This window comes from Protomyctophum bolini (assembly GCF_963924005.1).
Source record: "Protomyctophum bolini genome assembly, chromosome: 10".
NCBI lineage: Eukaryota > Metazoa > Chordata > Actinopteri > Myctophiformes > Myctophidae > Protomyctophum > Protomyctophum bolini.
This window is the reverse complement of record NC_137871.1, coordinates 13,008,473-13,035,377: the sequence shown is the minus strand read 5'-3', so window position 1 is coordinate 13,035,377 and position 26,905 is coordinate 13,008,473. Positions and strand designations below refer to the sequence as shown.

General features: G+C 40.7%; 2 protein-coding genes across 4 annotated transcripts in view; one reads left to right on the top strand and one right to left on the bottom strand.

Moving 5' to 3' along the window:
* The window catches only part of slc36a1 (solute carrier family 36 member 1), a 31,394-nt gene extending 15,960 nt beyond the window's left edge, over nucleotides 1-15,434 (bottom strand). For 2 of the 3 annotated variants that reach the window (XM_080774560.1, XM_080774562.1), the window contains exons 1-11: nucleotides 15,294-15,434; nucleotides 12,604-12,734; nucleotides 10,994-11,123; nucleotides 10,504-10,594; nucleotides 10,043-10,131; nucleotides 8,932-9,021; nucleotides 7,619-7,703; nucleotides 6,849-7,076; nucleotides 3,701-3,799; nucleotides 3,060-3,226; nucleotides 756-925 (exon numbers count right to left, since the gene is read on the bottom strand). In XM_080774560.1, coding sequence (XP_080630686.1) covers nucleotides 756-925; nucleotides 3,060-3,226; nucleotides 3,701-3,799; nucleotides 6,849-7,076; nucleotides 7,619-7,703; nucleotides 8,932-9,021; nucleotides 10,043-10,131; nucleotides 10,504-10,594; nucleotides 10,994-11,123; nucleotides 12,604-12,646 — 1,192 coding nt within the window. In that variant the 5' untranslated portion in view covers nucleotides 12,647-12,734; nucleotides 15,294-15,434. Of the gene's footprint in view, nucleotides 1-755; nucleotides 926-3,059; nucleotides 3,227-3,696; nucleotides 3,800-6,848; nucleotides 7,077-7,618; nucleotides 7,704-8,931; nucleotides 9,022-10,042; nucleotides 10,132-10,503; nucleotides 10,595-10,993; nucleotides 11,124-12,603; nucleotides 12,735-15,293 lie in introns of all 3 variants that reach the window. The other variant, XM_080774561.1, reaches the window with a different exon arrangement.
* Nucleotides 15,435-15,937: 503 nt separating this feature from the next.
* On the top strand, nucleotides 15,938-19,750 carry atox1 (antioxidant 1 copper chaperone). The gene is made up of 4 exons (XM_080774563.1): nucleotides 15,938-16,073; nucleotides 16,276-16,354; nucleotides 18,368-18,521; nucleotides 18,655-19,750. The coding sequence occupies exons 1-3, from the start codon at nucleotides 16,068-16,070 to the stop codon at nucleotides 18,490-18,492; spliced, it is 210 nt and encodes a 69-aa protein (XP_080630689.1). The 5' UTR covers nucleotides 15,938-16,067; the 3' UTR covers nucleotides 18,493-18,521; nucleotides 18,655-19,750.
* Nucleotides 19,751-26,905: the final 7,155 nt, after the last annotated feature.

Below are 26,905 nucleotides of genomic sequence, written 5' to 3'. Positions count from 1 at the left end.
CTTGACAGGAAGTAGCTCATAACATGTCTACAGTGGATTTTTATGAAACCAAAACTTTACAGATTGAAAGAGGATAATTCAAACTTTCCCTACAGCTGCAATGTTGGTGAGTTTGACGTTGTTTAATATAATTAGGGGCCAATCCTGCAAAATTTGAAAGCCAATTAGGATGGAATATGAAATATCGGACAGATCCGTCTTGAACACATGACTATAGAGATACTGTGTAACGAGTAATATCAAAAAATGTGTTTTACAAAAGTCGGCCTCCTGGTGGCACTATAACAGGCCGTTCTGAAAAATTCGTTCATCGTTGGCATCCAGGGAGTGTGTGTGCAAAATTTAAAATATGCCTTCTCCGTCTCCAACTGTGTTTAGCTCCTCACCCGCCACATTGTTTGCTTCATTTCCTTTATTTGCTGCGGCTTGCATTCACACCTGCACAGAATCGTAATCAAGTGCGATTGGAAGCGAAGCGAAACCCCCGTTTTTGGTCGGAGTAGAATGCGGTTCTTTGATGCACATTAGGATTCGAATGATGCTTCACACCTGTCAAACGAAGCGCACTTTCCGATAATGTGAAGCAGGATTCGTTTTAATCGCAGTAAAGCTTTCTGGTGTGAAGGTCACCTAAGGTTCTTGGTTCAAAATGAACACATACCAATAAACATATATTAAAAAAACAAAAAAAACACATAAATGCTGACAAAGACATTCAAATCAAGTCTACCTCGTTCCATTGAGTCTGTACTTACAGGTAAATATGACAAGAGCTGTACGGATGAGCAGGTCTACGGCTGTCTCCCAGCGCTCGGACACACGAGACAAAGCCAGTGGGACAAGGATCTCCGCTGGCACGTAGAACTGGAGGGCAAAGGTGATGAAAATACCTAAACAGTACAGTAACTTCACTACCTGGTACATCCTGTGAGAGAGACACAAGAAGAGAGAGACAGGCGGACAAAGTAAGGAAGCAAGAAATGAAAGGAAGAGAGAAGCAAAGAGAGACAGAAAGATAAAGAGTTAATTTGAGAAAAAGTCAACAAGCCAGACTAGAAAAAACAAATAGATATGCATAATCAAATGCAGCCACAGACAGTCCCAGCCGATCTGTCAGATAGACAAGACACAGATGTCTACACAGACTGGCATCTTTTATGGTTATAAAAAAGAAAAAGACAAAACAAAGATGTAAGAAAATCAATTGTCGTCGTCCCCCCCGTCCCCCCCTCCACCCAAACAGAGAGTCTGGAGATTACAGCACTTGAGTGTTTGGAGCTCATTGAGCAGCCAATCTATTCCACTAATCACCTGAATAATCAGGGGAACGCTCTCACACAAAACTGTACTCCTGCATAGCCAACCATAAAAACTAACCAGTAAGACGCCTTAAAGCCAAAAAGCGAAAAGCGACCGCAGGGCTGAGACACTCTACTGAAACAATGTCACTTCATTATGTCAGCACTACAGCGGAGCGGACAGACGGTGAAATCTCTACCGAAGTCCTGATGTCACTCGCTCATCCCCTGGTCCAGGGCCAAAGTTTCATTTTAAATTGTCTCATATAAGCATTGTGGTCCGAAAATAAATAAACTGTCTCAGCGATATGAAATGTCCCGAAACATTTAACAAATATCGGCCACGTGTGTGTGTGTCTGAATGGGAAGTCCCTGGCAGTCGAATTGACAAAAGCGATCTTCATAAACTTAATACTTAGGCAAAAACCAACTATTTTATAAGATATAAAATTGTTGATGTAACTAAGAGATTCGACGAGTTAGCTATATTTTATATACAGAGATTTAGACGGAATAAGCGAAAGTGGTGATTTCCTGGTTTAATGCGGTTACTCCGGAGCTGAGTAGCTGACACTTTCTGGAGTGGGCGGTGACTAGCAGCATTACATGAAGAGCGGAAGCATTACAGGAAGCGTGACATGCTCGGTTTTCATAGTAACTGCGACCTGAAGTCGCAATAACAGGACAATTTTATCTAATATAAAGTATTGCTTTTCACTAACCTGATAATCCCAAAGTGCAATAGAGTAAAAAAACAATTATAATGTTATGTACCGGTATACATTTTACGGATCCAGAGTGACTGCAAGCCGAAGATAGTATTGTCTCTGCAAATATTAAAACTTAATTTCTCCTAGGAAGAATGAAGTTATGACTATCTGAAACTAAAAGCCCAATACACATGAATGGAAAGAGTGATATAATTCCTCCTAGGAAGAACTTAATTTATCCTAGGAGTAATGTCAGTTGTTGATAGGAAGAACTTAATTTCTCCTCTCAAAAGATCATTACTCTCATCAATCTCTTTGCAACAGTGCTGCTTCAGTGAACAAACTAACCCGTTTGTTTGTTACCTCTAATGGATTAGAGACAATAAACTTGCTTTTAATTAATCTGACTCCCAGGGGCGATTAAGTTCATAATACGCTTTGTAGAAGTTTAGCAGCCCCTATTTCCAAGAATACGTTCAATTGTAAAAATTGAGTGTTTGGTTGACCTAGCACAGTATGTACATTAGTGTACATACTGCCATACTAAAATGCCATACTGAAAAAACAAGTAATTGTAAAGCACAAATCCACCAAATGTACAAATAACTGAACAGAACAGAGTGGTACAACAGAGGACGATACAAATAAATAAAATAAAATAAATTGTCTACATACGTGGAAATCTGAATTATTTAATACAAACTACTTGATTACTTGACAACACAGAACACAGATTGACCACTTCTGATTTACTCTTGCGTTGCCAGACAATCGGAGATCTCCACCTACCAATCAGAGCTTACGTATTAATCGGAGATCTCCACCTACCAATCAGAGTTCAAGAGTTCCAAACTTTTTCAAAGATATTTGATCACAGGTCAGATATCAAAGTGATCCCAACACAGTTTTTCGGTACCAAAATCCAAATCTCAACCACTTGGATAGGGATTAAAATGTTGAACTCTTGGACGCTAGTGCGATTGTCCTCAGCCTCTAGTTGAGCGAATGTTTATGGAGTGATTCTCCCGCTGATCTAAATGCAATAGCTCACCAGCAATTGGGGAGATTGAGTGTGATGCTGCCCTTTATGTGCTCTCCGAAGCATACGTAGCCGACCGTACCCAGGCTGATGTAGAGGATGGTGACGAGTCCCATACCGAGGTACAAGACCAGAGTGAACCTCTGTGGCTTCCCCATCTTGTTCTCCAGCGGAAGGACCTGACAGGCAGAAGGAAATGCACAATAATGACATTCAAAATGCAGCTTGGACTTTTTCCCAGCGGTGTGTGCAATGCATGAAAGATTGTGTCTGTTTCTGGCTATAACAAGGAAGGATGCAAAATGTCAGGGGAGGATATATAGTTATTTTTAAATGCACCATGAAAACACTGCCACAAAATGTGGATAACTAGAGCTAGACCATGACCATTTTTAAACGGTGGGACGTGTGTCCATAGGGGTACACAGAAGTACTACAAGAAAATTGGGAAGAAAATTTTACATTTGACTGCTTTTTATTTTTTTTGAAAGGTGGGTTATAATTATCAATTCATTACCGTTTATTAATTTGCATGTTTACATGTGTGAACAAAGTGAATAAGGCTTTTTGATATTCCCATTTAATTTGAAATGTTGGGTTCTGAGGTATTTTATCCAACTGTATATAAATTAACTCTTGCTAAAGTCACCTACCACTCCAATCCCCTCAAAGGCAAAAATGGCCATTCCAAAGAAGAGTGGGTAGTCCCTGGCTCTCCCAACCTTTGGCAGGTCAATAGGGTATGGGATGTTCTGGAAAGCACATGTGGAAAGAAAAAATGTCAACAAACAATATGTGTTAAAGCTGCAGTCATTAAAATGCAGATCTCCAGACCTACACCCACAATGACTTCTGTTCCGTTGCTTTGCAGGACACAAATGCTTTAGTTTAGTTTCCTCCTGAGTCCCACAGACATACTGTACTGTAGAGTGAAATAAAGCAATTCTGGAAATGAAGAAAAACATGGACATTTTATTTTCAAAGTGAGCGTCTGCCAATTGCATGCATTAGATTAGAAGCATTGCATACACAATGCATTCTGTGCTAGAAGTTTCATTCTCTATCGAGACCCAAGAGTAGATATTAACCTATGTATCAGGCATTGTGGCCAATACATAGAACATTACAACAACAAAATACATTGGAACATGTGCGCATGATGCATGTCCCCAGTCTCATAAGATCCCACCCGTAATTCTGAACAGATTTCTGTGTCATTTCCATGTAATCTGTAATGACTGATTGTATAGCCTTCATCATCATATCATAGTTATAATATCATCATCATCATCATCATACTATAATTCACTCAATGTCTGTCGGTCTGAATGAATGTCTGAAACACTGTCACAGGACAATTCCCTCCAAATCAGTAATGTGATCTATTACGTCACATTAACCACACTGTACATAATTTGGTGTTCATATATTCAGAACGGGTAATGTCAAAAGGCCCCTAGAGACTCACTGCCAATCAGTTCAATCAAGGCTGAGTGGCTGGCAGCTTGCTCACTGCACAAACACTTGTGGGAGGCTACAAGTAGGACTAGCTGCACTCATTCCTTCATTCATGCTAGATCACCACAGTGACCACACCAGCTTCTTGCAGTCTACCAACCTCCAGAACACCATCTCTCTCTCCACCCTTGAACTGTATGGTCCAAGAACAAACGTGAGTCAGAAAGCCTATGGAACATCAACTGTTCATTGCCATCATCACCTCATCACCCATTATGGACTCACTGCACAGCATGCCCATGTGCTGTGTCGAATGTTTGCTCCAGTTTATTTGTGTACTATGGGATATTTCCCCTTTGTTTGAGAATGCCCTGTGAAATGTTTGGCCTGCTCAAACTGTTCATTATAGGTTATGTCTGTATACTTGAACTTGATGCTTTCATTGTCTGCATTAGGTCTACATACTAATTTATTGATTAATCATTTAGATATGAATTATTTCACTATGAATGATTTATTGTTATTAAAGTTATTATTAGATTGAGCAGACTGCTATTTATGATTTGTTTATTGTAGAGGATTATTATTATTTGTTTGACACAGTTCTATTTTATGTGTTCATGTACAGCACACACCAATTACCAGTAAAACTGAAAAGAGAATCCTCTGCCTCTGCCTTTTCTTTATAATGGTCAGCCTGGCCGGTGGCCTTGCCTGTTCACCATTGTCACTCACAACCTGAACTATTCCTAAAGACAATATTTCAGGTAAGGTCTAGTTGGGGATTAGCCTGAGCTAACGTGTTAAGTTTCTGGTCTATAGGGGTGGGTCGCGGCTGAGATTTGCGCACGCCCTGATTGGATCTCACCGATCTGTCCGTCAGCCCATGCCACTCCTCTCCCACCTAGTGAAGCGCTACGTCACATAATTTGGAGCGACACCCACCCGGAAGCGTTGACTCCCACTTCTAGACCAAGGCAGCCAATGCGTTCCTCCAGGCTTTCAATTTTCGCGCAGACGAAATGAAAGCCTGGGTATCGAGGCTAGTTGGGGATAAACACTCTCTTGGCATCGCAGTCCATGGGGCTGAAAGGCACATAGTGGTGTGGTTTGTCTGTGATTTCAGGGTACGTGTTCGGGCCGTTCTGAAATGGGAGTCCAAAAGGCAAAGGCTGCCAATGCAAGTTTGCAGGAAACCACAATGCCGCTTATTTTTTATTTTCTTCGAGTGGAGCAGGGGGAAATCTATATATACAAAGCGGTAGAGTAGAAGAGCGTAAGAACAGCCCGAGCCTTGTATGTGTGGAGTGGGATTCTCCCTGTTCAACTCTGCTCACATTCTCTGCTCTCAACTACTGAATATATAATGGCTTTTGTTTGCTGCTGGAAATTGCTTTTTTGGCACTATACGATACCTCAGGGAATACAAAACAATATGTATGGTCAGACGTTGTGCGATCAAATATGTTCTGTTTTGAAGCAAGAAAAAACTGTCGCCAACACTTATGCTCTCATCTATAACAGCCGCTGTGTGTGTTGTAACGGTTTGACGGCAGGGAGGAACTTTCTTAACCTAACTTCGCCAGATTGCGGCAGTATTGAGTTCACCAGTTCCCTCCTCCTGCCTGCATCTGGGATCTCTCAAGCAGAAACGATGAACCCGGAAGCAGCGGGACAAACATTTGATATCTCCATAATAATTTCGAGTTGTAGTCTTGTTAGGTTGTGTTTACATTTGCGCTGTGGCAGCGCTTCAGTATGTCATAAGTCTCGCGTTGATCCCGCCTCTAGCGGCCTCATATCGCTCCGGCCAGAAGTACATCATCTCTGCCTGAGAGTTCCCAGACACTCCCTGCTGGCAGAATGCAAATGTTGTCCAGCAGGGGGAGTAGTTTCACCAGGCTAGAACTTTCTATCCTCCCCTTTCAAAGATAGTGGATTGAGAGAGGATATTTAGCCATCCTAGCAACAGTAACCATGCCGTGGCAAGGGCCACTTGAGAAGGGTCAATTGTGCTCATTTGCGCACTTTACTTTAGCGGATTCAAAGTAAACCCGTCTCCATGGCGGTGGGCAAGAACTTTACTCCCTTCTAGACTTCATTTTAATTAATTGAAATAAGAGAGGAGATGATTCATCTTTAAAGCTTTTCCGTCAGCCTCAGTCATCAGATTTACTTAGGAAATCCTCAATCTAGGAACCCATTCAGTAAAAAAAGACTTAGGACATCGTGAACGCAAAACTTTGGACTTTTTGGTCCAATAAAATTGCCACTCGGCACTGCACAGTGCACACCCCCAGATACACAGGGCACATGTATTCATAGATATGATTATGTGTCTACCGTGAGTGAGTAGTAGTAGATGAGAACCAGGCTGGCGCTCATGGCGATGTTGGCCACGAGGGAGAGGGGTGCCAGGTACTTGAGGTTAGGTGTAAAGACCAGCAGGATGAACGCAGGCAGGAAGCAGAGCATGTAGAGCCGTGAGTCGAAGCTGGGCACCACTAACTGTGTCTGGTTGGTGTTGTTAACCTGGCAACTCACTGTGGTCGTGTTGGCCGCCTCCACTACCTGGGGAAAAGGAAAACCCATTTGACCAAGGACAAATAAAGAGTTACGTGGCAGACTTTGTGTAAAAAAAGGGAAATGTATTAATCTACCGTATGAATTTGTGTATTTGATATCAGTTATTTTCAAACTTCATTTTCAGCTAAACTTATTTGGCATCTTAGTTTTGTTTAGTGAAAAAAACAAGATGGATAATAACCATTAAATTAGTCTCCTGACTAAAAAAAGTCCTCAGTGAGGCAATTTGTTTTGCAGCATAACAATAACACCAATCATGGGGGAAATACAGTACATAATAAGATAAACATTTGTGTGCATATGAAAACGGCAGCAGCATTATACACCAAAAGCAACAGTCAGCATTGTGGTTATTAGTGCTTGTTTAGCTGAGTGATTTGCAATAAAGCTTGAGTTGAGTTCATAATAATAACAGTAACCCTCAAGATTGAGTGAATAACACCATCTAGTGGTAAAATGTAAAATTACACAACCCAGTGCCACTGGCAAAATGACCACTGTGTGAGTGTTGTCAATGTGTTTCTGACCTGTTTGACATTGTCACTGAGGAACACAAAGTAGACACAGCAGAAGCCCAGCTGGGTGATGATAAGGAACAGGTTCACTATCCGTCTGAGAAAGACAGGGAATATAAAAGAAATGTTATTTCATCCTTTAATTATCTTGTTATTACTGCTAGATTAAAAAGGTAGAACAATTTTGGAAAGTGGGGGAGAACTAGCTCTGATCCATAGTGTTTGAAGGATTTCTCCTTAACGCTATGGTACTTCCTTTTCCCTCACACCCATGGTAGTGCAGCCTCTCATCTTTAGTAAAACAAAAAAATACACTTTTGCTACAAACCAAAACAATGATGGAAAGCCTATTTTCTTAGTGGGAACACTCGAAGCCTGAGTGTTCTCGAGACGTGAGGTGGGGGGCTCAGAGTGTTCCCACTAAGGGGCTTTCAACTCCATAAAACAGTCTTTGTTTTGGTATTAAAGTAGCAAAAGTTTATTTTTTACTAAAGACGAGACAGTGCGCACTCTGTGGTTTGTGTGCAAGGGATCGAAAGTCCCATACCCAGTCCCTTACCCAAAATACCCAGAACTCCCTCTAACGCTATGGACCAGAGCTAGGGGAGAACAATGTGCTAATATAGGACAAGCTCATAAACGGCAAAAAAAAACTAAATTCATAAAGTCTAAATAAAAGCAATATTAAAAAGGTATTGGTCCACTTTGCTAAATTGTAGGTCCTCTCCTTGTGTTTGTGTTGTATTTTATATTCATGTTTACTTTTTGCTTTTTCTGATTTCTTTTTTTCCCCTTTACTTTTGAATTTTGAAACCACATATCTTGTTTGCCAACAGGGGAGTCCTTTTTATGTTTATATTTCTTCATACAGCACTGTTGGTTAAATTCTGCATAGAGTATAGCAATAGAGTACCGACGAGTACCCCCCCCCCCCCCCCTGTAATTCACATCTGAACCAGTTTGCATTTTTTCATATCGTCAAATAAGAACTGTTCCGAAAATAAACAAATGTGCCTGGCGGTTTGACATATATGGATATGACGCATCAACCGACGCGAGAGAACTCTGCCGAATTAATTACATTTTCTCCAGAAGCAGACTGCATGAAATATGAGTAACTGACTTTCGTGATTTGTAAACTATTCAGAGCCACCAACATTATCGCCGGGACCATTTGTTTATTTATTTTTTATATGAGACGATTATAAGATGACCCAATGTTGTTTTCCATAGAGAAATTACTTTCGTGAACCAGGGGATGAGCGAGTGGCAGGACTTCTGTACTCCATGGGGAAAATATGATTACATTCTGTTGTTTTTCTTACCTTCCCCATCTTGAGTGTCTCCTGAGCCATGAGACGTTCTCCATCCCATACTGCACTGCATCACCGTAGTTCAGGAAGGGCTTATTCAATCTAAAGGAAAACAGGAAAACATATTATTGTTCGGATGTATCTGCTATCTATGCCACTGACTATTGTTTCTAAGAATGTCATCTGGTGCATTTGCATCCGTAAAGGGAGTTGATGGTGGTCACCTGACCACAGGGCGGGGGGCTTTGCTCTCAGCAATAATGCTGTCAACTGGGCACAAAGTGCACACAGGACCACCTGACTTGAGAGCCGTCCACATCAAGAACAATAACTATAAATACATTACATCATTTTATAAATTGTTCCAACTCAAGTGGATGCTGGAGTCCACGGCACAACTACAGTATAACGATGGAAGTAGTGAATGATATCATAGCTATGACAGCCAATCAAAATCTATGAGAATGTAGTTTTACAGGGCATTGGCAGGGTTCAATCACTCATGTTCAACATGGCAGATGATATTGCTGAGGGGACACATCATTGAGGAGTTAAAAATGAAATTCAAAATCTAGGCCATTGTTGTGGGCCAAGTGCACAGTTATCATTAGCATCTTTCAGAACCACAGAGGGGGGGGGGGGAGCTGGGCCGTTTTGAATAGGCTAAAATATAGGTTTCATTTGTTTTCTTTAGTGTCTTGCATTATGTCTCGTATTTTGTATCTTGTATTTTAGGTAATTACTTGGCCTTTTTTTGCTCATGTTTATATGTGCCCTTTTTGTTTTTGTTACAGATTGTTACAGATTAGCATCCTTGCTAAATCTGACATTTACATTGCATTTGCAGTGTTCATTAATAATGTGCTGTCCAGTCGAAATAAAGGTATACAAAAGCAAACTGCAATTTTTTGGAAAATCTTTTAAAGTGGAAGTGAAAGATGTCTTTGTCTGTGGGTTTTATAAATATTGAACAATAAAGTATTAAGAAGGGCTTGTGACTAAATTATATCAACTATTGGATCCATTGGAACAAAGGTTCCATTTTCCATGTTCTAAAAAGTAAAGGTTTTGAACATACAAGGTTTCCATCCAACAGCTACAGTATACTTTGCAGTAGACTTACTGTGCACTGAGGTGGTGAGAACAGTCTACCAGTAATCTCATACAGTGAATGGCGACAATTCCCATACACAATAGACTGATCGGACCCAGCTAGATGGAGAGAGACAGAGAAAATATTAGTCATCTTCAGCCTTGGATGATTGTATAAAAACATGGACGTTTGGCAGAAATATACAACTGAAATCACAGACACATCAGGAAAGCTGCAAATATGGCATAAGGCTTTGTATCATGAAGAATGGAGAAGTAACAAGTTAGACGAGAAGATATACTGCATGTTCAATAATGTGGGGCAGTATTCCAATTCATAGATATTCACACCAACCATCCCAGTTAGATCAATGCCAAATTTCAGATTATAATTTGATTTGAGTTGTTCCTGGCTCATTCTCCAGCCCTGGATGATTTCATTTAAGATATACTGAGAGGAAAAGTACCATGAATATTAATGTAGGTTCTTACCACGAGACCTGCATTTTTTACAGCCAAGGGCAGCCCCAGTAGCCCTGTACCAATGTTTCCCTTCAACAGGTGGATTAGAGTCTGGAAGAACCTATAGAGTGGGAGGAAACGTATGTTTTTTGATGGCTTTTAATAAGCAGAAGATCAGTTTTATCTTGTGATTGCCAATAGACCGCACCTTATTAGTCCAATTAAAATATTAAGTTGGTCAGTTACACAAAGATTGTCTCTCTCTACTGGTTACATTTTAGTTGAGGAAGGGGTTGAAAAGCATTATACTATTTTACTATTAAAATGGTGCAAGAACCCTGTGTAAAAAATAAATAACTGCTCACAGACACTATCTCCACGATATTCTGCACTAGGAATAACTATTAAACTAGATTAATATATTTGCACAATAAGCTTAGCAGAAATATAGCTAATATAGCTATATTTTGCACTCAAAATGTGTGTGATCTAATATATGGGAAGTTGGGAACATGCTTACGTGGTTCCACTTTCTCCACCAATCCTCTCATACTGATTCTGGCTCCTGGAAGGGCCAGGAGGAGGAACAGGTGAGGGACACAATATGTCCCCTTCGGATGGACTGGGGGACATGATGGGGACAGAACGACCTGGAGAAGAGAGGAGTAGAAGGGAGCAGGGAGCAGTGAACACACTTTTTGACTGCAGTGAAACTGAAATCTGAAATCTGTTGACTACTTACTATTTTATGACTATGAAGCACTTTTTCTTCTGCATTAAAAGTGAAACAAATCTGCTACTTTTGGCAAAAGTCCCCCCAGAATGGAGATGCTGGGGTTAAAGTGTTTAACAAACCCCCTGTGCATTTAACTAATTCTATTCTACCTATTCAGTTCTACTAATCTGTATCAATTAAATATATAGCATTTAGTACATACACAACATAACCACAGAATACAATCAAAACTCAGGTAAAAAAAAAGCAGGATTGTTGTACTTGAATATCACGATTCTATTCTATATTCTAAGTCATAGATATTTTTTGGACATGAGGCACCAGAGCTCCACTAGGGTGACAGCCACAGCACAACCCTCATCTGAAGGGGAAAGAGTTTCCCTTCACCCCTCTTCATGCTTTTTACCATCACATTTCTACACTAAAGCGGTGCCATGTGGGGTACCCAGCTAAATGATTGATAGTTAGGAGCCAAATGGACCCATAGATGTGTGATGGCCAGAGTCACAAGTTCACAGCTGACTCTAATTAACAAGCCTGTGACTAACTATTGACACCTTTCAATCTCCCTGCTCAAGACTGAAGTTGCCACAGGTGTGTGACTCAGAATGTGAGAATCAGTTAGGATGCTGGTAGCTGCACTCAAGGGCAGTTGCCCACCCAGTTTCTTTTATTTTAAGTGGCTCAAGTTGGAGAAAGTGAACAAAAACAAACATACAGTTCACTAACTGTGTAAGCAGGCCTGCAGATATTCGTAAGGGGTGTAGAATTGGAATTGGTAGGATTGGAACTGAGGAGCTGAATTGTTTGGAGAATATCGAGTTCTTCAGGAGTTTGGAGTTGACCTGTTGTTCAGCAACACACAGGTAACACAACACACACCATATGGAATATACTTGACCGACATTGAAATGGAACTAAATCAACCCTTACTGGTCTTTTTGGTTAAACTTTTAATCTCTCAATAGTTAAATTTACATGAGGGTTTTACAGTGTAGATTGGGTTCACAGGGATGAAACAAAACCACAAATGGGGGTCCAAGGCCTAATAATATTGCATATCAAACTGGCGGTCTTGAAATTAAGAAGTTTGAGAATCTGTGTCCACCAAGAGCAGGGGTGACCACAATTTTTGGACAAAAATGACGAGCTGGAATTGGTAGTTGTTTTTGTGTGGTGCAACCACTCCAAGGAACAGCAATGTCCGTGTTGTTCACCTATGTATGTGACGTTCAACTATGTATGTGTTAATGAGCACCAGTATGAGTACCAGTAGGGGCGCTGTTGTGCCAACAGAGAGAGAGAGTGAGACAGTGCTGCACTGTTAGATAGATAGATACCGTAGATAGATAGAGTTGCAAATTGCAGCTAGGCGTGTGATTGATTTTCAATACCTTCGCTGTGGGGGTCTCCATTATTAGTGGTGCCGGTGGCCATGGCAGGTGGATGAATGGTTGTCCTCAGGTTCCGTCTCTAATCCAACCGTTGGTATATCGTTGTATTCCACATTAACAGCAGAGTGCCACTATTAGGGAGACAGTTATGCATGCATTCATTACATTGTAAAAAACATATATTAACATTATTCAGTAACACCTGTTTTGATCAGCACCTCTACTGTAGGTGTGCACTCTGCTCTGTGTTTGCCTGTCAACACATACTAAATGAGAAGCAAGCGATGTTCAAATATCCGGTAGCCAGAGGTGTGTCCTATCCCCATGAATTCATTTTTATCATGCTTTCTCACATTTGCCATGCTAGACGTGGTTGAATGCCCAGACGTTTGTTTGTCCTCCAGGATGTTTGTCTACCATACGGACCCTTTTAACAGCAGGCATTTGATGTGTAGACACGGCTGAAGGTAAACGATGTTCATTGTGTGAGTGCGTTTCATTTAGGTGTTAGGTGCCAACCTGCATGAAGTAATAAGTAGTAAGGACCTGCTGGCACACAGCAACACCTAAATGAAACACACCCACAAACACAAATACACTATGTTTGGAGAATGGAAATAATAGTGAGATTTAGACTGTTAGCCCCTTTCAGGACCCTTGTTTACCTTTTCTGTATTTGGAGACGTCTCCCCAAATACAGAAAAGGTAAACAAGGGTCCATCCTGAAGGTACAAATATAATTCATGAAAAGCTACTACAGTGAAGTCTGTTCACAGAAGTTGTTGTAGGATATGTGGGGATTATCTGACGAGGTACCATTTGAGTGGGCAAAACCTTACATATACTAAATAATACTAAATTGTTTATAGGGTCAATATAAGTAAAATAATATAGCCTTTCCACAGGAGTATCTTTTTATATTTTTCCAAAAATAATACAAACAGCCAATAGCATATTACAAAGTTATCCCCCTCACTGGTGAAAGTTCCAGGAGGAAAAACGGGCAAGCACCGGGGTGAGTCGTCCAGTATTCGTCCTGAAGGGGCTAGCATTTAGTTAAATTTCAGTGGTGGGTAGAGCATTGCACTAATGACTAATGGATCATTTATACCTTGTTGCACAGCACAACTATTTTATTGTCTTTGTATTATTTATTGTGTATTTTTCTTGTTATACAGTACATTTCCGTCCCTTATTTATTGTGTATTTTTCTTGTTATACAGTACATTTTCGTCCTCTCACTGTCCCTGTATTTTATCTATATTCTAATGTTTAAGATGATTGTTTTTTCTTTAAACAAACAAAAACAACTATGGGGGGGGGGGGGGGGGAGAACTATGTCACACAATGCAGATTTAACAAAGTATAGGCCTATAAGACTTAATCCTCTTGGCGTCTGGCATTTTGTTTTATAATGCAATTTTGGGTCATGGGTGGGATGGCTGACTTTATATTGTTTTTAAACTGCTATGACTAGGGGTTCTGCTACCTGTGTAGCTGTAGCTCAATGGGAAGATCATAACAAACACTCTGATCTAACTCCAGATACAGTGTAAAGAGATCTTTCTGAGTCAGTGTAATCTGACTCCAGAACAGCTCTTCATTCTCATATTCAGTTGAACGTTCTTACTCAGTGCTGATGTGTTAATAGACTGTGCATAGACTACACTGTACACATAGACCGTACATTATATATCCAAGACATACTGTGTGACGTGTCAGTGTCATGTCAGCACATTGACACTGAAACAGTACTGATGCACTACTAATGTGCTGAGCCTGAAGCAATGACATTAACCTCATTGTTTTTTTGAAAAATAAATTAATCAGGATAATGAGTAGTCACCATACAGCATACACTGTACTTAGCTCTGGTCCATAGCCCTAATGCCCTTTGCTAAAGGCCATTAAGGCTATGGACCAGAGCTACACTGTACTCTCACTACTCAGTGTTACAAGGAAATGCATATATCCTCCCATATACTCATTCATATATTCACAGGTGATAGATCTACATTGATGCATGTATATTAATTAATATTATACATTTATTGTATGTTTATAGATAGACTATACACTATATATACTCATGCAGAGATCCAAAGCAGGCCAGTAGCTCAGTATTTATTTTACCATACCATCAAACATAGTATACAACGAACTAGGATAATTATGTGAGCAATTGCACTGTTGTTTTTGTTTGTGGTGTGGACTCTGCCATTCAATTGGGTTAGAATAATCTTTAAAATTATTTACTATTGCATCCTGTGTTTGATTACCAATGCTGTTGATTAGTTTCCAGGACGTCCCTTCGCCGATGGTCAATTTAGTTTAGCCTGTAACTTATCTTATCTAAAAGGAGTTCATTTGGAATTGGACTGCTGTCACCGAGACGAGTTTGAAGGTGTCAAAGACAACGAACCAAGAAAAGTGGATCATAATGTGACCAGCGCAGCCTGCGCAAGAACCGATTTGCAGAAGCATATTGCCAAAGGCAAAGCAAAGGTATAGAATGCATTCAATCAGTCAAATCTGTTTTATCCGTGGCTTTCTAAATTACATGCAGTATAGTATAGCCTTTTTTACTTATGTCTATACCGGTAATATTGCGGCTTACCACTTCTATGCGTCTGTGAGTGAGACTGTGAAACCTTCGGTGGAAGGAATGACACATCAATGACAGAACATACCTGGGCAAAATCGCGTGTTCTCTCTCTCTTCAAATGGAATCTGTTTGATTGCCAGATTATCCTCACGACGGAGATATTACTGTCATATCAATCACGATCCTGCCCGAGGCGAGCGCGACATTATAGTTGTTAATAGCTGTGTGATAGTGGCTTTATGCAAAGTAAAGATGATTCCGGTTCATCCACTGCCAGCCAGGCAGTCACATGACGACGCGGACCCGTCAGCTGACTGCTGACATAACAAACCAAAACTACCAGCAGCGGCTGCTTAGATTTGTGTACGGTTAGGGCTACAATATAAAAAACGTGTTTGAACCACACACTTGCTCGAGTGGTGTAATAAGCACGGTCCCGATCATGAAACTGACTTCATAGGGATTATAATAATTTCGCCCGTGATGAAGCTCCGCGCGGTGTGTTTTGTTTTTCTTCCATGCGATAATGACAAGGAAAGTTATTTTATTTTGAAAACAAACGCTGCTCTGTTCCGGTGGTAACGGCGTGGGATGCGCTTGATTTGGCTCAGTCTGTCTCTGGTCTGGTGTCTGGTCTCCTAACCTAACCAAGTCTATGAAGTCTATGAAGTAGAAAGTAAGCTCCGCCCGCCTAGCAACAAATGCCGGAATTTATTTAAACCGACGGAACCCCCCTGGTCTGCGTGTTCTCATCCTTCTCATTCAGGACAAGCATACATTGGTGCGCAAAGCTTTTGGTCTTGGAGTCTATAGTCTCGACGCCGGTGACAATCCGCTGTGCCACAACAACATCTGAAACATGACGGTGAGTTCTGTCCACGATTCATCTTTCATTAGAAATGAAGTGAAACACTGCACGTTAGAAAACTACTATATAGAGCATTCGCTTTCTGGACTCCACTGTGGCCAGTTGTGGCGACCATGAGAACATCAAAGCTACAGCTTCGTGCGAGTATAAATAAATGAATTTACCGTATAAGCTTAAATGCATTTTCATTTCCCTACAGAAGCACGAATTTGAGGTGGCCATGACGTGTGAGGGCTGCTCTGGAGCCGTCACCAGGATCCTCACTAAGCTTGGTGATGGTGAGTTAAGGATCTCGGATCATCATTTAGTCTTTCTCGGACTCGGACACATAATGTTCCCCATTTCTGTCTTGACCTGGGAGAAATGCGACCTGTGGTGGTTATTGGTGTGTAATTGGTGTATTAGTGTGTACGTTTCTTGCTTAACTATTCTACCAACAGTATTTGAACATGCTGTTCTTTCAATGTGGGAGAGCATCAAACACCATGGTGAAATCTTGCATCTTCTTTGGACCTAGTTCTGACTTTGGACCTCAACCCCAACTGTCTCCCCCCCCCCCCCCCCCCCACTATATTTACACTCTGTGTGTGTGTGTGTGTGTGTGTGTGTGTGTGTGTGTGTGTGTGTGTGAGAGAGAGATTGAGATTCTATTTTTTGCTTATAGGAAAGCTAACATGATTGTTGTATTTGTGTAGCCTAAAGTGGCTTAAATAAAGCCTTTCTGTCATCAACAACTCATGACTTCCTGGCAGGGTGTGGCATGTTATTAACATACAAGTAACCTGTTTCAAATGGTGTTGTTGTGTCTTCTCTTATTTAATGAATTTTGGCCTCTGGGAGTAGTGTCATTCATATTCAAGATCTCCTGTAGCCAGACAACTATCCTGAAAGCTGATGACAGGAAGTTGTGAAAGTGAACATTTCTGCTAAGCAGCAAACGATCACTATCAGGCCTATAACATTATATAGGCATTGACACTAAGGGTTTCCCACCTGCCCCTGGTACAGGTAAATACAACTTCCGGGCAGGCAGAGTTTGCTTTCTCTAGTTTCTGGCAGAGTAATATAGTAAGAGAGTGGCGACACTAGCGGTGACTCTCATTGTAACAATGGAATGCGGAAGTGCTCATTCTATCTCAATGGGATAGTTCCAGCCATAGGAGCAATGTTTGGAACTATAGCCCATAGGCACCCGCTTTGCGGCGAGATCAAAGCGTGTCGCTATACACTCTGGTTTCTGGTTGCCTGACCGTGCAAGTGCTAGTTTGAGAGGGAACGCAACAGTCTATAAACACAACATGAATCTGTCTAAACACCTAAACATGGCCAGAGCGCTCTGTCTTCTAATCTGTGGAATGTAAAATAAGACTGTTTACCTATAATGTGCTGTTTTCACTGTTGCTACACTTAAAAATAGTGTGAACCCATATTCATAGCATGTACTGTAGGTATTTTGATATAAAAATTGAGATATGATTTTTTGTACTTCGCACAGCCCCAGAAAGTAAAGTGTTAAATTAAATGGTAATTCAAATGTTACCCATCATTTTATGATGGACGATTTACTTTTCGTTCAAGTTGGCATGACCTTTGGGCAAGTAGAACAAATCATTTTCAGATCTTCTGTTTGCACAGACTGTATGACAGAAGCATACAAGACTACATTCAAGATATCGTTTAAGTTAAGGCCTGTTTTATACTTTGTTGTACTACAGTGTTTGTTGCTTGAAAATAGCAGTTCTACAAACTCACAAGTATTTCTGTGTGATTATGTCATTTCCAGCACAGACTGGGTCTGTAATGGCTCGGTGTTTAGCTGAGTCGCCAGAATGTCTCAGAATACTGTTATTTCTTTATTGCAGTCAACAAGGAAACTAACTTGTTTTCCAGCATAAAACACATGCAGCACAGTACATCCAGCATCAGCATATTTATTTCAATGCTGAGCTTTATTTCCCATATTATGTTACACATGTTTTGTGACTGATCTAAGCATTTAAAAACATCTGTCAGAACTATGTAGGTTTTTTTACCCTAGATTACAGGATGACTAGGATGACATATAATTTGTCATGTCTATGAATTGATTGCCTAGGGCCTAAATGGAAACGAGGCCGCAAGGACTTTTTTTGTGCTATGCCTTTTGGACTGAGTGTTTGACTATACTCTGTTGCTGTTTATACGTTCTGTCTAATAAACTTTTCAATCAATTTTACTGAACGCTCCTCTCTTTTAACAACCCTTGACCTCAACAAAACAGTGGTGATAAGCTTTGCTGTTTGCTCTTTCAGATGTTAAGTTCGAGATCGACTTGCCCAAGAAGTTGGTGTGGATTGAGTCTGAAAAGGATGTGAATTTTCTCACAGAGACTCTGAAGAAATGTGGAAAGGAAGTCAAGTACAATGGTACCAAATGAAGGCACCTGCTGCAGATCATGTAGAACAGGTAAGGTTATGTTTGTTTTGTCTATTCTACTCTGTCAGTCCTCATAACACTCATGGCTGTGTTCATTTTATTGATTTAGATATTGCGGAAGACTGCAGATCACTCATAAATGGTGTTTGTTTATGTTTTGCAGGGGGGGTAATTGCTGCTGAGATGAAGTGACAATTGACTGGATTATATAGTCCTTCTCTGTGTATGGCGTTCCCCTGCATTCAGATTCAACTTTGATTAGAATTCAAGGATCCATAATAATGGACACGTGTCAACATTCCAATAGCGGCATTTCAGAGTGGCTACCAATGATTACTAGGGTCACACTACCCTAATGAAGGACTGACTATACTAAAGATGTTCATGGTATTGCATTTTACTCACTGTTAAAACGAAGATCTGTTCTTCTGCTTGACATTATATTAAAGTCAACCCAGTTTACAGTATTATTTGATACTGCAAAGTGATATTCATATAGAAATCAATGTTGTGATATATCCCTTGTAACCAATGTTAAACACTCTAAACATTCTGTAACAGGCTTCCGTTCAGTTTCATTCAAAATTATGATTGCATGAGAAATAATTGAGAGGAAATTCTTTCAGGTTTATTTGATTTATATTTATACAAGGCAATTAACAGTGCTTTACATAAAACATTAAGCATTCAGACATCAAGACGGCATTAAGAGTACAAAAGAAACTCATTTAGAATCTCATTTTTTTTCCTCCATAACAAACAGTGGTGGCAAATACTTCTAAAATGGCTACCGTATTGAATGAGTTATGCTCTTAAATAAACACCCCCTATCATGAAAATAAAATATATTTTCATCTACAGTTCCTGGGGGAATATGACCAAATGTACAAAGGAGCAAAAGGTGGTTGTCTAAATTGGCTAAAGGCTTGTACAATGGACATCTTTATCTAAACGTTTGACTTGCCATAGCATTGTTAACCTTGAGCCAATCTTGCCGCTAATAACCATAAAGCATTGTTAGCTGTGTGTTGTATGTATTCTGTAAACTTCACTAAGTCTGCCTGTGTATTCTTGGAGCACTGAAGTGGTCAAGTTTTGTAAAACCGTCCACTTTGCTTTGTCTTAATAACTAACTTTAAGCATTTAATGTAATTCACTCTGATAGGAATTTGTAAGGAAAATGCAAAGAACCCGTTTATTTAAGCTTCTGTTTCTGTAGGTTTTTAACTCTTATGAAATAAAATCAACTTTAGAATCTGCCTAAATGTTATCACATTTGTATTGATTCACTTTAATACAATTTCCTCAAGTGATCCTACAAGTACTGACGTGGGCTCATCTGGAGGACCATTAATCCAGGCAGTCCTAGATGTTCCTCAGTCAATGAAATTGCAGATAAATTCAGCTTGAGGTAAAATCTGATAAAAATATGGATTTCATATTATGTGTTGTGCACAGTGACTTTGGCTATTAATCCAAATCTGATAAATGAGTACATCAAAATATCACATCCAACTATAACTATGGCTGCATGATAAATTAAGAACGCAAAAGTCATTATCCCAATTTGGCTTAATGCAATCTTGATTATAAATCACAATTATTGTTGATTATAATGGAAGAAAACAAGTTTTTATGCCTTTATTGCTGTGCTAATGGTATGCAATGGCATATCTTTTATTGTTCTGTTATCCTTATGGATGGGGAGATGGGTTGTGAAATGTTATGGCTATATTCAAATTTTGTGAGGAGACGGCAAGGTGCAACCAAAATTATTTGGTTTTGTGATTACTTAATTGTGAACAATAAAAAACTATTTACTATTATTCTTGATCAATTATACATGGCAAGGAGAAACACTCGAGATGGGAGGATGGTCTGGAAGAAATACTGGAGAGACTTGAGTATTCTGCCACTGGGTGGTGCTGTTTGATAAAGATCTATTAGTTTTCTCCAGTGCTTTTATAACAAAGAAATAAATCATTTACACACGGATCTAACAGGTGTTATACAATTTATAGAATTCCTGATTGTAATGATTGTAATTTAAATGATCGCTTGAATTAAAACGTGTCAGGCACAAAAATAAAGGCTTAACCACTGAACTTGCCATCCCTATTTGGGCATTGTCAAAATCTAATTTAAAATCGTGAAAATAATAATACTATATGGGTAGATCGTGATGTGAGTTGTCGATACACTATTTTGCTATAAACTTCTATTTGGGGCTTATGTTGTTGAGGTCTGTGTCAGACAGAGGAGACAGCTGAAATATTTAAAAAGGAAACTCAATGTGCCAGAAGATAATTTGTGAATAAACCTTTGCCCACCCTCAGGCTGCTACCACTGGCAGATCCGCCTCCAGTCCAGCTGTGCTTGGTTCAACCCGTGAGTTGTCACCCTGCACCACGCCCAGTGCCACGGACACTAACAAGCCATAGAAGAGGTTGCCACAGCAGATGTAGAAGGTCCAACCCAGGTAATTCAGCAACTCTGTCATCTTCTCCATGGACATCACGAAGGCAATCAACCCACTGATACAGAAAGCAACTAGAGAAGAATGAAAATGTATAGAAATGTATAGCCTACATTTACACTATAAAATCCTGTGTTAATTTAACACTTTCTGAGATAGCACTTTCAGAAAGTGTTAAGACACAGTAAAAGAGTGCTAATTTCATCGTTAAATTAGCACTCTTTTACTGTGTATATTGTTTCACAACCAGTAGTCCATTTAAGCTCGTTTTGAACCTCTTTTACCCCAATCTTTGAGAAAGCTTTCTCATAAAGAAAATATGTATGATGTCAGTTTGGAGAGCATCATTGTATATTGGGAGTTCATATAGAAAATGTGGCATCTTGATCTTTGAAGCACTGAGAAAACTGTTGCGCCTTTCTTCGTCCTTTTTTCTACTACGGTAGCGGTGGTCTCAAAAACATAAGGGAAACTTTGACAGAAAAAGACCCGCTCACCGTATACAAAATGGAAGTAAAACTCCTTAGACTGAGACTTAAGAAAATATATTTTCTTTTCTTTTATCATGCTCATAAAGTGCTCTGTGCTCAAAGTGCAATTAAAAAGCAAACATTTGGTCCTAAAATAGCACTGATTAGTCTTTTCATTGAAATGCCACACCGTTAAAGAGCAATATGACGCTTGCGCTGCATCAGAAGGCATCAGCTTGTTACTGGAATTTAAAGTAGGAGGGGGAAAGTGTATTATTAACATTGAATTTCACCCTCTGGGCAGCTATTTGTGTGCTTGACTTCAAAGTAACATCTCTTCTATAGTATGTTGAACTTTGAACCTTGAATCTAGTAGAGCCACTCAATGTCCAAGTCCAACTAGAAGACAGTGGCTGCACTATAGGAAGCTCCCAGATCAGATGTGAATGTATGGAACTGTAGGCTGGAGATGGATGATTGATTTAAGCAGTCACACCTTTACTTTTGACACCTTTACTTGGTTTGTTTGGACAGGACAGAGTATATTAATGAACATTACATAAAAATGTAGCGTAAATACACCGGATTTAGCAGAGATGCTATTTTCAAGATAACCATCTGCTGGGGGGGGGGGGGGGGGGGGTGTTCCAGACCCCCAGGAACGCGCCCAGGGGGCCGGGCCGGTTCCGGTGTGCCGTCCCCTCGTCCGAACCGGTTGAGAAATTACAGAGTTACCGTGTGGCGGTCCCTCTACTGTACCCTCTACTGTACTGTACTGTCACTGTACTGTACTGGCACACCCGAAACTTGCGAAAGCATCATATATACAGTTAATACGTGCGTGTGTGTTTGTATGTGCGTTAGGTTGCGCACAGGTGGTGAAAAACAACCATGCTGTTTTCGTGCTCATACCCAGCCAGCCAGGCACCCAGCCACCCACACACATAACTCTGTAAGGGAGTGGTTGCACCACTCAAAAAGAAAGAGAATGTTGGTATCTTGCAACCTATTAGCCAGAATAAAAACACCCCATCCCCCCGACTCCCGTGCTCAAGTCTGACCACACGGACAGCAATCAACTGGGTGAAGCTGAAAACGGATAACATTTTCGAATATGTATAATTAAGCAATATTACACGAGAGGTTCTTTATCGTCATGAATTCACGCCTGCGGTATTGCAGAAGTGCATTAATGACGATAAAGAACACCCTCGAGTGTAATATTGCAATTATACAACAGTTACCCTTAAAACGAAGAGAATCTTTCAATGACAGATGTCGTCACTATATGACCACAAATGTCCCAAGAAACTAGCTAGCCTAGCCACCTGTCTGCTGCGCTCTGAGAGAAAAGCACGGCTGCATCAGATTGCTTCCTCAAAACGACCTGTTGTATTAATTACCAGTAAGACGCCTGAGGGAAGGATCAACATATGGAATGTCAGAACAGGTCAGCTCCATATATGGAGATCTAAGGGTTTGAGGTCAGATGTAAAGTTGCTGGTCAATATTGATTACATTAGGGATCTCCATATACGGGTATTCCCATACATGGGCTTAATTTTGATGACATCAGTGATCTCCATCCCTGATGATGTCACGTGGTGTCACATGACCAACCAACTGACGGGAAATGAACGTTTTCATAATATAGTTTTAAGTCATCAGACACCTCCCCACTCTGCCTAGTCCCACTGCTCTGTCTGACAAACGAGAAATATCCTGAAAACAATAATAAATATCTATAGTTATTAGTTATATACCTGAGCAGATGTTAAGGACTAGGGCAGCCATGGCTCTTCTTCCTCTGCATATAGCAGGCTTGATGCTGAAGAGAGCAGCTAAGGAGAGGGCACAAGACGCAGCCAGGAACATCCATGATAAACTGTATGTACCTAGGATAGGATTAAAAGTTTAAAAAAAGTAATATTGTGTGCACAGCTTTAATCATAATCACAGCTAACATAATTGATTTACTTGGTAGGTATACCATTTACATGGCCTATTCCTGTTACATTGGACTCTGGCACTCAGATATTACCTCTACCTACACATTGCTACATCACTGTAGATTGACCAATGAGCATTTCAAGGTTCAAGGTTGTCTTTATTTGTCTCCCTTGGGAGACAGAGTCACAGCTGCATACAAATAACATACACGTTCACATAAGAAAAACACCATGAAACATACAAAATAGAGATATTGCACACATTCGCTTGATAAAGTGCAGTTTAGTCAATAAAGTGATTGACAGGGGTCCAGGGGAGCAAATGAGTGTTTAAATCTATTATACATATACCGTGGAGTTCTATATCTCCTACCGGATGGCATTAGCTCGTACTCTTGGTACAACACATGCAAAGGGTCGGATACAATATTCCCATGATCTTCCCAGCCATATTTGCTAGCCTACTTATTTGAGATTTGTACTGTAACCAGCTGGACATACCGTATCTTAAGATTGACTCTATACTACCTCTGTAAAAGGTCAACATAATATTTACACTGACTCCGAAGAGCCTAAGTCTTCTGAGAAAGTGTAGACACTGGTGTATCTTAGAACACAGTGTTGTAACATGTGTGTGCCAGCTCAGGTCCTCATCGATCAGCACTCCCAGGTATTTATACGAGGGGACATATTGTACACTTCTCTAAAAAAAAAAACGACACATAGGGGTTGCTTACCCACCCAGGCTGGAAATGTTGTGCAGCTGGAGAAGCCCTCGTAGACATTGCAGATGGTAAAGAGACCCTCTCTAAGCCCTTCCGTCTGTACCAGCCACTCTGGGGCACAGAGAGACATGGTGTAGAGCCCAAACTCCACAGACACCAGGGTCACCAGCACTGTGACAGGATTCCTCATACCCTTCAACACACTTCACTGGCTTTGATCCTTGTTACCCTGATTAGTTTTGTGGTAGGCCTATCGAATCCTGAGGGCCCTCTAACAGTTTGGTAAATGCATGTAGAAGAGGAAGTCGTTTCTTCTCTGGGCTTTACTCAGGTGGGTAGCTGGATCAAATCCCTTTTACTTTCCAGAAACATCTCAGTGAAAGATCTGAATGTATCATTCTTATCCCTGCATGGCCCTTAACGTCCACCACTGAACAGCTGTGTAGGGTGGTGAAATGCTCTGCTGCAGCGCAGCTGTTTGTTGACGGCTGGTTGTAGTGGGTAGCTCCCAGGTGTGTATGCGCATGAACTTGCAGGACATTACTGAAACAGAGCATCCTTGCAGAGCCTATACTCCCCTGCATAAAATACATTTGAAGTTGAACCCGTCCTCTCCTTGACTACTGCTGAATACGCTTGATAGGATGTATTATGAAGATTTTTAATATAGATATTGGTGTGTTCCATGTCACATGGAACAATTAAGCTTGTTTGCCAGGACAAACACATTCAAACTGACTGTTTTTGTCATTGGAGCAAAGTAAGCAAACATTGATAAGCTGTTTCTATATTAAAGCCATGCTTTGGTTACCAGTCTGCTGCTGTTCAGACACATGAATTCAGACACATGAATCTTATCATGGGGCTTCAATTTAACGCTTCACCAATATCCTCCATACAAATACACAATGGTCTCCATCTCCAATGAAAACACACTGACAAAATAGACCTGAGCACCCAATCAGCATGTGTTGACTTCTTGATTTACCAAAGAAATGTTAACTGAGGGGTTTGGAACACCTTGTATCACATTTACAGTTGTGAGCAGGTCAGCATAATGTTAGTGCTCTTTTGTTGACTTCTGTGAAGCAATATGTTATTTTATGTAACCTTTGCTGATAAAAAACCAAACCAATGAATTACCAACCACTAGCCCACTCACTGGTTTGGCTAGTCCCACCCTAAATGCCCATCTGCTCTCTGGGCAGCAATGGCTCAGGAGGTAGAATAGTTGTCTGGGAAAGTTCCCTGTTCAATAGAATAGAATACTTTTATTGGCAGTAAATTAAATCTACCGATGCACAAACTTGGACACATCATCAGTGTTGTAAACCTGGAATCGTTGGGTGTTTCTGGGTCTTACAACATACACCCTCCTCCAGGAGACCCGACCAAGGCTGATCAGACCCCGGCCTGTGTCCAAGTGGCATGCTACAGTACAGCCCTCACTGTCTCTTGCAAGAAGAAAAAAGTGGAATGTCCGCACACGATATAATTCTGCTCCCCGTCTTTTTTTATTTCAACCTATAAATACAACAACGTTTTGCCCCTCCGGGCTTTCTCAAGTTACATGGGTATGGCCTTGAAATCCTTAAATAGGTGGAACATAACTGGGTGTCATCATTCAATCAATTGATAAGCCAATATCATGTATGTGAAGATCCACTCCAGAGCAATACAAATAATTGATGTATTTGTGTTGCTCTGGAGTGGATCTTCTGGCAGAATTAAATGTTGTCCAACAGGGGGAGTGGGTTTACCCAGGCTAGGGCAGTATTAGCCTGGGCACCATTTCATTTCGGTATATGATCCGGGCTGGAGCAGGATGATATGCTTACGTCATGTTGCATTGCCTACAACAAACGGGAAGCTGTTTGTTGCTTTCTGTTTGATTAAAAGCAATAAAAGCTCTCGTAAGCGAGAGCTTTTATTGAGAGGTAAAAGGAAGTTGTCGCCGCCTGTTCATCCTGTCTGGCGACTACAAAACAATACTACAACATGACGTAACCACATCATCCGGCCCCAGGCGCGATCATACAGACTTTTGAAACAGAGACCAGGCTTTCCTCCGAGGCGGTGGAAAGCCTGGTGAGGCGAGGTTAGGGCAGTATGATTGTAGGCTCCGTTCACCTTTTGTTTATGATATTATAGTTCTGTCTGCCGTGAGGCCTGGTGTAATATGGTCAATACTGGATCAATGCTCTTTTTAGTAGACTGCCAAATAAACCAGCTTTATAGTGACATTCATCTGTGTCTGTGGACTGGGAAATACCTGGACTCAGTGGACTGACATCTATTCTATGCTCCCTGCTCAACACATCAGTAATATACTTGTGAGGACCTCTGCTTGGATTCATGGTGAGTGGGGCACCGACGATCTGCAAGCTCACAACGTGCTGCATGTGTACGAAACACTTGTAGACTTGTACACTTGAGCTTGTAGATCCACGGCTTGCTAAGCCGTGTATCCACGGATATCCCAAGCCGTGTATATGATATATCCACGGATATCCAAAGCCGTGTATATCCACGGCTTGTCAAGCCGTGTATATCCACATATCCCAAGCCGTGTATATCCACCTTCACAAGCCGTGTATATCCACCTTCACAAGCCGTGTATATCCACCTTCACAAGCCGTGTATATCCACGGCTTGGGAAGCCGTCTCTCTCTCTCTCTCTCTCTCTCTCTCTATCAGAGAGATTTTTACCTGTAGGCCTACTATATTTTCACCTGTACGTTGAGATTTTTCCTGTATGTTGTCTGCTTCGACAGTGCTCTCTTCATGCCTATGC

Bases quoted from the DNA above. Each gene is read 5' to 3' on its own strand.
- atox1 (XM_080774563.1), top strand. The intron at 16,355-18,367 runs GTGAGTTAAGGA...TTGCTCTTTCAG, and splicing joins CCTCACTAAGCTTGGTGATG to ATGTTAAGTTCGAGATCGAC.